This window comes from Branchiostoma belcheri, unplaced genomic scaffold (genome assembly GCF_001625305.1).
Source record: "Branchiostoma belcheri isolate BF01 breed outbred unplaced genomic scaffold, Haploidv18h27 scaffold41, whole genome shotgun sequence".
Classification (NCBI taxonomy): Eukaryota; Metazoa; Chordata; class Leptocardii; order Amphioxiformes; family Branchiostomatidae; genus Branchiostoma; species Branchiostoma belcheri.
Genome location: NW_017804032.1, coordinates 1881327 through 1893494, shown reverse-complemented (window position 1 = coordinate 1893494; position 12168 = coordinate 1881327). Strand labels below are relative to the sequence as shown.

Sequence of the window (12168 nt, the reverse complement as noted above, 5' to 3'; positions counted from 1 at the left end):
GGTCATTTACCTATTGTGCAATTATCAGTGTACAACCAAGGACATTGTAGAACCGAGGGAAGGGGGTAGGGCGTATGGATCAAAGAAAACACACCTCAAAATGCGGTGCGAAATACAGCTGATAATAGCAGCTAGATGTGTGCGTTGGGAATTGATTATAGGTAATTAAAATGACAACCCTAGGGACTGGAAATGGCCCCGCCCACAAGATGACTCGTATTTCTGTAGACAAACACGTGCAGGCCGATTGGAGAAGTTGTTGGGTAACTTTAAAGACCTTGGGATTGCGGCGTTGTCATTGGTCAGAGCTCCGATGACGCACATGCGCATCGTACGAGCAGTCGAACAACTCATGTTCACACAGAAATCACTCCGACCAGGGGCGTTTACCTCATTCCTTACGCACAGCTGGCTCGGACGACAGGTCACTGGTTCACTGAAAGAGATCGTAAGTAGATTATACATACTTTTTGTCTTTTATCTGTCGACTTGTTTTTCAAATAAAACATAATATGATATCTAAGCAAATCAGTGCATGTGGGTGTAAAGAAATCATAACGAGAATGTCACTTTTAGGAAATGCCGTCACTACTTGGCCTTAGTTTAGTGGGTTATGCGCTGTTGTGTTAAATGTCAAGGCACGTACTGTTTGTTATTTTCGCTACGTTGGGTCTGAAACCCTTTTGCTCATTTGACAAGCGTTGCGTCCTAAATCTCTAGCGCTATCTAAGACAAACCACATACATATGGCTTGATCATTCCACCCCACCCCCATCAGCATATTGTCTAGCCCTAGGCGGAATTTGTAACCTCGCCAAGAAACCAACATGCATAGCCTCCCACACTTTTGTAAACATAAGGGGGAAAATTCGTTATGGATCTTGTGGGTCGACGTCTATGTCATGAATATAAGGAACAATTTTCTAATTTCTTGTGTTCAGTAGATTGAATCTGTCACGAAGTAAGCACAAACGTTTGTAGTTTGTTAAGGCGATATTAAATGTTGGCATTATTCATGTACACATGCATTACACAAGAATGTCGCCAGGCGTCAATGCTAGCAAGGGGTAGTACCATCAATTTCGCCCAGTACATGGTATATTTCACCTTTATATGCCTGCTACGATTTATAGCGCCTGCAAGCTCATGCATATGAATATATGTTTTATATTAACAGTGGGCTCTTTTCCCCCCAGTGCTAAATCCTAGCGGAAGATGGAGGAACTACAGAAGTATAAGGCAGTGTTTGACGAGTTTGACACCAGCGGAGACAACAAGATCAGTAAGGGCGAACTGAGGGACGCAATGGCTAAACTGGGGTACAACCCTACCGAACAACTCATGGAGGTAACTCATTCATGGCTGTTCAGATGATTATTTGCACAGTACTCAGTAGTAATTTTTGTAGCTTTCTTTCTTAGGCCACACCGATTTAATTTTATGGATGACATCCGCGCGCGCATTAATTTTCGCCCGATCTCAAAAAAAAAAAAAAAAAAGATCACGTATTCCGAGGCTCTGGCCTGGCTTTAGGCCTGGGTAGTGCATGGTGGTGATAACTCTGGTTGACGGCAGCCAGGCTACCGAAGCTCCAAGACTCAAGAACTCAGTACATACGTACAGCAGTGTCGATTCATATATTCCGCAAAAATCCAGCATGTGTCGGCCTGTCGTATACGTCGCTATGTAATGCGCCAAATTCACAATACCAGGTTTGTATTCCTGTGGTTTTGTAGCATTTTTATTTTTGGCCGGATTTTTATTTTTTTCGCCCGCGCGCACTAGTTTGGGGGTCTTCAGAGGATGTCATCCATAAAATTAAATCGGTGTGGCCTTAACAGAATATCATAACGTGTCGATGCTTCCTGGCTTGGTTTTGGAATGTTCACTTCATTTACGTAGTTTTAGAGTATTAGAGTAAACAACAGTTATTTGCTTACCATATATATGCATGTTTCTTCAATGTTACTACGCATCGTGAATGAGCATTTGTAAACTGTTCTTATTGTATATTGTCCAGCTACCAGACTTAAAAAAATAGCCTCTAGTTTGACCGTCCTGTTGTATCATTTTCTACAGTCTAATTAATCAAATCAATCAAAACACTGCCCCTCCAGATGGCCATGGAAGAGCTCGACAAGGACAATTCCGGGTTTCTGAACTTCCCAGAGTTCATGGAGTTCTGCCAGATGCAGCCGCCTCCAGACGCAGGCGCGGGCATGCGGCAGGCCTTCGAGGAGCTGGACACGGTACGGCATTTTTATTTTCTATTCCAACATTTATCACAAGACGTGGCGACGGCACACTCAAGTTTTTTTCAACTTATTGTTATGCCGCCACCAACACAGACAAACGCATGAACAAACAACATCTATATTCATTTTCACCTGAGTTAAGTGAGAAAATTCGTGTTAAATGCCTTTCCCAAAGGCGTCATGGCAGGATTCGAACTCGGGACCTCGACACTCGTATACTACATGTAGTACGAGATTACGATGTGCGTTTACAATCAAAGCAGAAGAAGTCAGCCCATGACATATTTGTCAAGTTCCTCATGTAAATTTTTCAAGAACATTTTTAGTTAATGACCCCCACTTCTTTTGACCCAGGACGGCAGTGGCTACATCGGCAAGGACGAGCTCCGGGAGATTTTTAAGAGAACCGGCCAGAACGTGTCCGAGGGCATGCTGGACAAGATCGCGGTGAAGCTCGGAGGGGAAGACGGTCGCATCAGCTTTGAGGAGTTCATAACCCTGATGAACAATGCCCAGTAGTAATATGGTGCTGTACGAGTATAGCCTCGCTCTACAGACATTAGCCAGGGCTTAGCTTACTTCTTCTACCACCCTGTATGATGCCCAGTAATATAGTTCTCTACGAGTATAGCCTCGCTCTCCAGACAGCTTAGTTGTTCTGCCACCCTGTACAATAATGAAGAAGCTTCTTGTTAAGACCAGGCTGGTGTCTGATGAACGTGGTTATATTAAATTCTTGACACAAACCAGACCCAATCTGCTACTATACTGTAATATACTTCGGGTTTTGTCGATTGCAATATGAAGCAAAAGAGAACAAAAAACTAGACTTGCAGAAATACGTAATGTTTGTGACAAGCAACATACATGTACTGTATGAACAATAAAGGTGTCTGGTGATACCTCAATTGCTCAAGTATTTGAATTTTTTTACATCTTTACAGATCCCTAGTAAAGAATTTGCTAGCTCTAGAGTAACTGAGACTGAATAAACGAAACAGTAATGTACCATGTAATAGCACAGTAACAGCAGGTATTTTAAACTAGTTGTTTCCAGACAAAAATAAGGTGTGATTGAACATTGATGTGGTCCTATAGTAGCCTCTACCAGGCACCGCGGATCGCTGGAAAAATACTAGTAGTAGAAATTGACCGAAATAAAGGAGAGGATCCAATATGCGACCAATTTCTACTATTTTTTTCAGCCATCCGCGGTGTTTGGTAGAGGCTAGTCCTGTAGGGTACAAACTTAGCTTCGAGCTTTGACAATCAAAGATTTGATCTGACCCAGCGAGTTTGCACCCAATCCGTGCGCACCAATGACTCTATACAAAGGTGTGGCTCACTATCAACCTCTGACCGCAACACACACAAGTTGCCTATAATTGTCTGTGTTGTCTGTACACTACATATCCTGATCTATACTCTATTTACACCTCTCCAAATCCTCACCATATTCTCATGACATCATAAGGTACGTTCTCAACATCATAGTTCTACTATTGGGGCACAGATCGTAGATACAGTTACCTTTTAGAAATAGGGGATGCTAAATTGCATTTGAAATTTTGAAATGTTCCCTTTCAAATAGAATGATGCATTAAACTGGACTACGTGCATAATATATTTGATAAGTATGGTATCTACGTGTACTCATCAATTACACATAATGGCTACCGATTCTGAACGAATAATTTTAACACATGTATACTATATATATACAGCACTGCTTCGGTATGTGTTAGTCAGCCACAGTCAAACAGATTTGACGGATATGACGTATGCCCCCATGACGTAACAGTTCGGTGGTCTGAAATGGTATAACCTGCTAACGCTGAACGATTTAGCTATGAAAAAAAAAGAGATTATGGAATGAAACAAGGAAAGAAAATACATTAAAATGTTCATGAAAAGTCACGTAATCGAATCTGCAAATATGTCTTCACACATACAATTCATGTTTTTCTTTTGATTTGTTTAAAGTATCATTATCATTATCAAGTCACTTCATATCAAGTACAGTCTATAGCTGATTATCATGGCGGCCGGTGACCAACTGTTTGATATACTTGGCGGAAGTGAAGAAGTACAGATAACCAGAGATGAACTCAAGGCTACTCTCAAGGAGATGGGCCACAATCTTCCTGATGACAAAATTGAGGTAGGGTAAAAAAAATAGCATATTCCTTTTAATGTAAATTTGCGGGAGAAATTAATTAATAATCTTCTAGATGTGTGTGAAAGAGAAAGTAGATAAAACGTCATACAAAAGAAATTATTACTTGTGTTGTATCTTTCTAGGAAGCTATGAAAATCTTAGACAAGGACAACACGGGAAGCATAAACTTCTCTCAGTTTATGGAGTTTTGCGAAACGCATCTTCCAAGTGAACAAGGATATGACGGTGGAGACATAACGGTGCGTAACTGCGTATGTGTCTTCATCTGCAAAACTGCACTTTTATGTTAACAATCACGTGATGTTCTGTCAGCAATCACGTGATGGACTTATCAATCACGTGATGTTCTCTAAGCAATCACGCAATGGTCTGTTAGCAATCACGTGATGGACTGTTATCAATCACGTGATGTTCTCTGAGCAATCACGCGATGGTTTGTTAGCAATCACGTGATGGTCTGTTAGCGATCACGTGATTGCTAACTGACATCAGCTTTCTGCAAATAGAAGAACGTTTACGGCCTGTCAGAAGGTGAATATTGTCTACCCTTGACCATGTATGGACTTGCCCTGGATGTTACACTTGGCCAGACACCAAAAATTCCTCGTAAATGAGGGGGCCTACATCCTCTAGGGCACGGGCACGGTCCAAGAACCCGGGACAGCTAGTCTTACACAATTAAAGTTATCCGTCAGATTAACTATGGTCTCCATATAAGATTAAGGTAATAGTCAACTTTATGTATCCATCAAAAATATGAATGCCATCTGGTATCGGTTAATTCATGGGGCCGCATGCACAGTCTTTAAAATCCTAAAAGTTTTTTCCTTACTAAAATATCTTTCAAGCCATTCAGTAATGTGTCGCTTTTTTGTGTTGTACATGTTCCGTAAACCAATCCAATTAGACCGAGAGCTTATCTATATCAGTTAAACTCCATAACTTGGATTTTTGGCAAGACTGTCTGCCGACAAGTCTAACCAGACATGCCGTGTGCAGTGGGGTGAAGATAATCCCTGCCTCTAAAGGTTACTCCGACACACCCATCCTGCCACGGTCTCGGCGGGACGTTTCGCTGACGGGATCAGAAAAGTGCACATGTCAATGAAAATACTAGGGGTGCCAGACGACAAGAGTCTGTTCTTCTGCCCCTACCAAAAATACCTATTAAATGTTTTGAGTATGAATTCGCGGTATTCACTTCTTGTATACGATAGTAGTTACGATAAAAATCGAGGAGGCACTGTACAGTGCCAAGACACCACCACCACGCCTATACTTGGTTTTTAGAATTGTCGATGACTAATGGTGGAGATCATGTTGCATTTGCTCGCAAATGAAGGTGACTTTTAAGTATCGGCTGCTAAAACTGGTTGTGCCAGTTATCTTAACTCACTTGAGACAGCGCCAAGTAGCAGACAAGTCGCCCCGTCTGTGTTCTACAGAAACAGAAGGTAAGATCTAGAAATTGTACAAGAGACACCTTATTATTTGAGACAAGGATATCTTGACTTTGTCACAAATGAACTAGCGACGAAGGTAGTGGAAAAAACAACGGTTTTTAGACAATTTTCTCAGTACGGTGGGCGTGACATTGCCCACATGCATTGATTGTTGAACAGATTACTCGACTCAAAACCTGAGTTACTAACAGACAAGGACAATGTTAGCAAAATGCATGTAAAACAAAAAAGTGAGGTCGTGTGGCGCCGGGCGGCAGAGTGCGCGACTCGGAACTAAGAGTCCCGGGTTCGAGTCCTGACATGCCACCGATCTTGTGCCCTTGGGAAAGGCACTTCACACGACTTTTCTCACTTGGCTCAGGTGTAAATGAGTATTGTCCTGTCATGTATTTGTACCCTGTGTTGGTGGCGGCATTAATATAAGTTGAAAAAAAACTTGAGTGTGTCGTCACCACGTCTGGGGATTACATGTTGGAATAAAAAAAATTCTAACTTCTGAGTACGTATACTAGTACCTATGTGTGGGTAATCTTTTTTCCTTTTCTGTTGACAAAATAATATTAGCAAAGTGGAGATCAAATGCAAAATCGTATACCTCCAACAAACACCTGGTGTAACATATTTCAGTTAATCTGTCTTCGCTTATTCACCATTTCTAGTCTCAGTATGCTTGAAGTGAGGCTATAGGTCATAGTGCACATGTGGCCATACATGAGTGAGTCATCTTGGCAACGCCCAGAACGCTATGAAGCAAATCTGCCACGCCCCTTACGTGGGAAACAGCTAAAACCGCATGACTGTCTCGTTTGATTTTGATTTAGCTACTTTTATTCCACAACACTATAACTTCTCTGTTTCTTACTACCCCCCACTCCCCAGCTTTTCAAGGTCGAAGGGAATTCGATAATTAACTTTCAATTACATAAGGTCTGCTGCAGTTTACGCGCTTGAAGGCAAACTGTGTTGTCTACAATGATCTTACACACCTCCTTTTCAAATCATGTGGGATAACATACCGTTGGACCTATGGAATTTCCACCATACTTCGTCCATGCGGCTCGAAGACTATTGAACTAGTAACAGTCCAAGCCACATTCGAGTACTCGTTTTGCAGTGTCATACATGATCGTTTACTACAGTGACAAAATTATGTGTCCTTGTCTGTTAACAGGGCTAAGGACTGGTTGTATGAGTAGGAGAATTACACTGGAACAGCTGTTGACGCTAGAAGTCCAAATGAGACAAAGGGACACTGTATGCAATACTTAAACATTTCATACATTGTTCACACTCTATGCAATACTTAAACATTTCATATATTGTCTTGTAGAATAACCCAGACAAAATGGAGGAACAGTTGAGGGAAGTCTTCCAAGCGTTCGACACCAGTGGTGACGGAACTATCAGCAAGGCTGAGCTGGCCAAAGCCCTGACTCAAGCCGGAAAGCAACCCCCCAATCAGCAAATGATAGACGTAAGTAGTAATTCAGGTCTTTTTTATGACATCATGTCTATTATGGTGGCACAGTGTTAAAAACCCCCTGCGCAATGAACTATTCCTCCAAAGAACAGAAAATGTCTTTAAAAGATAGCCAAGCTGAGTTCATCTACATAAATCAGATTATTGGGATAAAATGACATGTGTCGTTACGTTGTCCATTGTTGATTTTGTATATTTTCTATGCAGGTTGTCTTTGCAAGGATCGACAAGGACGGTAAGGGGTCTCTCGACTTCAACGAGTTCGTGGCGTTCATCATGTCGATGCCGCCCCCTGTTGATGCCCTCAGGCAGGCCTTCGAACAAATGGATACCGTAAGTTATTGCCCAATAATTATCAACCAATAAAGTTTTAGGATGATGTACCTATGTTATTAAAATAGTAATTTTCGGCATGATGGCGGTTACTACAAATTCCAATTTACGCGACTTCAGAGTTTAACCATCCAGTATGGAGGACTCACGTGATTACGGTCGCAGTCACGTGAGTGCAAGCATTGCTTTTTGGATGCTACCAGCATGTCAGAAAACGTACTTTGCCTGCATGAGCCAAACCACTTTTTCAAATGGATGTTTGGTCAACGTTGCATCAGAATTTGAATTTTGTCCGTTTCATGTCTTTTTTGACACACTACTATTCCAACACAACCTTAAACAATACGTTCTTAGCATGTGCTATGCACATATCGCACAGGCGTAATACGCTCTACTGACGTGCTAATGCAGTACCCCTGATGTTGTTCCTCAGGACGGAAGCGGGAATCTGGAAAAAGACGAGCTGAAGAAGCTCCTGGAGATGGCGGGTGCAGGCCCCATGCCAGACGACGCTCTGGAGGACGTGATCACTCAAATCGGAGGGCCGGATCGCAAGGTGTCTTTTGACGAGTTCTGCAAGTTCATTTCTCCTCAGCAGCAACAAGCCTGAGTCTGCATCCTAGCCTTCATTCTAAAGTACTCTCGCGTAGAGTGTACTCTCGTGTAGAGGTGTAGAGAGATACCTTGATCTCTGAGTAAAGATGTTGGGATGGATGATTGTAATGGTTTCTGACCGCCAGGCTTCTCTGACAGTCAGCCTTGGTGATTTTCAGTAAAACCCTGCTGACAGAAAGCAATAATATATCTTCTAGCCCAACATCTGATTTAAAGGCATCAACTTCAGTGGACCAAATAGTCTAAACGTACATATTTCTTTTATCCACCATCAGGAAATATGAGACGATCCTGGTCTATTGTTCAACTGTTGCTAAGCTCGTAGCAAAGCTAAATTTAATGAGGTGGTCATGTGATGAGACAATGAGAATAAAGGTGATTAAAAAAACTGCTGTACTAATGTTTGATTTAATTGGGTCGAAAATTATTTTTGAGAGCTTATTAAACATTATACTGTAGCTCCGCCCCCTCCCCCACATATACAGTGCTACACACACACACACACACACAGCGACACCTATCGGTTCATTCAGTTCCTTCACCCGCTACTCTTCTGACCGGACTGACGAGCGCACAAACGCTCTAACTGTCAACAAAGCTGTAGAACACGGAACTGCAGCATACAGATAAAGCTTTCTATACAGTGGGCGGAAAACTATATTTACTTTTGGCTGACGTAGATCCCCGTCACAAGGTGCAAAGTCAATATCATGGCCGGTGACCGCGTCCTTTGCACTTTAATCCATGTGTTTCCCGCCTTGCGTACACGTTAACAAGTCTGAACTCTGTGTTGAAATGACGGCACTGTTTTTAGGGCAGAAAACTTGGATTCTCAAAGTCAATTTTCGGGCAATTTCTTTCATATGGTAAGTTTATCCAAACCTATCCCAATATTAGCATACTGATATCTGTGACAAAAAATCTCTGGCAAAAATGACGGAAAACAATTGCTTGTTTCGCACCGTAGGCTGGTTCTATCTGTTTGTTGTTGGTACAAAAAAAAATAAAGGAACTCCTCGCGTAGCTTGTTTCTGCGTTATATTTTTAATTCAAACGCTTCAAATTCCAACGCTTTACGAAAATGTGCTAAGAAATGGAAGTAAATGTCAATATCAGGTAAATTTCCTCATATTTTTGTTTCGCCGACATGAAATTGTATTGGATGCCTTAGCTTCATATCGCACGGTATGACACAAAATATCACTGAAACGAGACATAATCAGATAGTATTAACACGCCTCTCTTACTAAGGTGATACAATATGTTGATAAAGTTTGAGTATGCTTGAATGGAACAAGCATCCGCACTTCAGTTACAGTTTGCGGATAAAGTTTTGAGGTCGCACCATCATCTTGGTGGCCTTCAGTGAGTAGTCCCACCCTTTCCAGTTCATCCAGTAAATTCCCCTCCCCGTGTCGGCACCATGATAGTCTTCTGGCTGGAAGTACGCACCATTCAGGGCTGAGTGAGCACAGGTTTCATACCACCAGCCACCCCCGTACCACTGGGCACAGTGACGACTACTGGAGATGTCGTTATCCACATCTCTAGCGCTGAATTTCATACCGTCATGAGCCGACATAGAGTCAGCAACATTCCCGCTGTAACCCCCTATGTTACGCCTATAATCTGTACCCTCATCCCCAATGCTGAACGTATCATATATAGCATATCTCACACTCCCTTCCCAATCCTCCAACTCTACAGCCAACTCGTAGCTATTCTGAGACACCAGGTTGTGAATTTTATCCAGTCCAAGCCAGTGTTCCCCCTCGACCCTCCCAAACCCATTTTTGTAGTCAGCCCAGCGTCTGTAAAAGTTGAGTCTCCCATCAAACCTCCTCTGTATGACCGTCCATCCCCCGCCGTTTGTAGTCATGTCACAGTAGACGTCAAACCGGTCGGTGGAAGACTCAGGTTTGATGGAGAAGACTCCGTTCTGTACCGTGTTGGTCCAGTAGAGTACAGTGTAGAGATCTGCACAGTCCTGGAACGTAGCGGCAGCCGGGGTTGGGTCGTCCGTCGGGCCGCCAACATTCACAGGGTTCAAACTTTCATCTGTATACAGTAAATACATTGAACATACCTTGTATTTTTCATGATTGCACAGTAAAGGAAACACTGCGTATATCCACATTACACACCTACACTATATACGCCAGATAAAGGTAAATGTACCTGTAACTTACAGTACAAAATTAATACATACATTGTACAGAACCTTATTCATTGATACTATATTATGTATAAGTGCTTATAGGTATCATTCTTTAACCAACATAGTTAAACATATACAGCTACATGTATGCTACCACTTAAGACATTTTTGAAAAGTTTTTGAATATAACACATTAATGTATACGTAGCACTTATAGGTACACGGCGGAAATAAGAATAGACGTTATGATATGTATAATACCTTGATCAACTTGTGGTTGAGGAATTTCAGCAGTAAACGTGACGTCGCCAGCTACAAGCAAGATGGCAGTCACCAGACCGAAGGTCAGGACAGTCTGAAAATATAACACAGGGTAAAGGGTACACCAAGTATTATTTTGTAAATTACATTATGCTCTATGTTTAGCTTCTGCACATTTCTTTTAGTTAAAACATAAAAGGGCTAGGCAGTTACTTGCCACGTGTAAACTAAACAAAATCATGCTGTATAGTATTTTTTTACCGTCCTTTTATTTATCTACTGGTAGCCAAGTTTCTAAAACAATCATCCGAACTTTTTTCACTGAAGTTTTGATCACTCTAAGTGAACTCTTTTAAGATGGTGTTGTATTCTTAATTTTAACTCTAAGTTTCTTAAAATGATAACATAATTTCTTCACTACCAGTAAAATTGTCTGAGAGAATCCCTAATCCTTTTAAAGACTTCATTCTTATGTAAGGAAACGGGGGTAAGAAGTTACCTTAACCATGGTGGTATGTCTGTGAGCTATACACCAGAATGAGCTCCCTTATTATGCTTGTGGCCTCGGACGAGACTCTGGCTTTTTAGCCACTTTCCCGTTTTATCAAGTGAAATCAAGAAAAATATCAGCTTCTTTTGTATCCAACGTTCTGGTAATGGATGATGATAGACACTATGTACAAAACAGGTTTTTAAGTTTGTAGATTTCGTGCCTAACGTTTCTAGGTAAACGTTCTGAGTTGCCAAAACTTTTTGATTAAAATATGTCAGTTTCCATGTCGGAATGTTTTGTGCCTAGTGCAATGTGGAATTCAGATAACTAGGTGACTGTGACAACCTGTAATTACGTATTTTTTTAATCTCATCTGTTTCACAAAACAAATATCATCAGGGGCACTTTCGCTAAAAACTCAACAAATAAACATGTTATATCCTATTCATTAACACCACTCTTAGTAAAAGTCTAAAGAGAAACAGCTTATTTTGTATGAGGCCACACCAAGTAAATTTTATGGATGACGTCCTTTGGAGACCCTAAATCTAATGCGAGAGGGCGAAAAAAAAAACAAGAAGGGCCCTAAAAAACAAGATGCCTAGATAAGAAATATACTAAGAGACGACAAATGTTAGGGCACAATTTGAATGAGGTGATACAGTGTAACAAGCAAGGAATTTTTTATTCGTAATCAAAACAGCAATAAATCAGGTGGAACAGCAGTTGTCGTTCTGCCCTGTTCTCGCGTTACGGGTTCCACGTCAATCTGACGATTTGTGGCACTGTCGTGACTCTTTGGTCATAGTTACAGGAAGTGGAATTTCTTGTTTTTTTTTTCTAGGAACAGGCCGAAATCAATGCGCGCGCGGACGTCATCCATAAAATTTACTTGGTGTGGCCTGATAGCTACTAGCTTTATAGCACGACT

At 41.5% G+C, this 12168-nt stretch overlaps 2 protein-coding genes and 1 pseudogene across 2 annotated transcripts; 2 read left to right on the top strand and 1 right to left on the bottom strand.

Annotated features, from left to right (window-relative positions):
• Nucleotides 1–329: 329 nt before the first annotated feature.
• LOC109477918 (calmodulin-like) lies at nucleotides 330–3163 on the top strand. Its single transcript, XM_019779385.1, has 4 exons — nucleotides 330–448; nucleotides 1197–1347; nucleotides 2118–2249; nucleotides 2610–3163. Exons 2-4 carry the CDS (start codon nucleotides 1216–1218, stop codon nucleotides 2772–2774), a joined length of 429 nt encoding a protein of 142 aa, XP_019634944.1. The 5' UTR covers nucleotides 330–448; nucleotides 1197–1215; the 3' UTR covers nucleotides 2775–3163.
• Nucleotides 3164–3611: 448 nt separating this feature from the next.
• Nucleotides 3612–8709, top strand: LOC109477749 (calmodulin-like). Its single transcript, XM_019779095.1, has 6 exons — nucleotides 3612–3729; nucleotides 4278–4416; nucleotides 4557–4673; nucleotides 7228–7371; nucleotides 7585–7710; nucleotides 8144–8709. The coding sequence occupies exons 2-6, from the start codon at nucleotides 4294–4296 to the stop codon at nucleotides 8318–8320; spliced, it is 687 nt and encodes a 228-aa protein (XP_019634654.1). The 5' UTR covers nucleotides 3612–3729; nucleotides 4278–4293; the 3' UTR covers nucleotides 8321–8709.
• An 884-nt stretch (nucleotides 8710–9593) lies between these two features.
• On the bottom strand, nucleotides 9594–11252 carry LOC109477732 (annotated as a pseudogene).
• Between the last annotated feature and the right edge of the window lie 916 nt (nucleotides 11253–12168).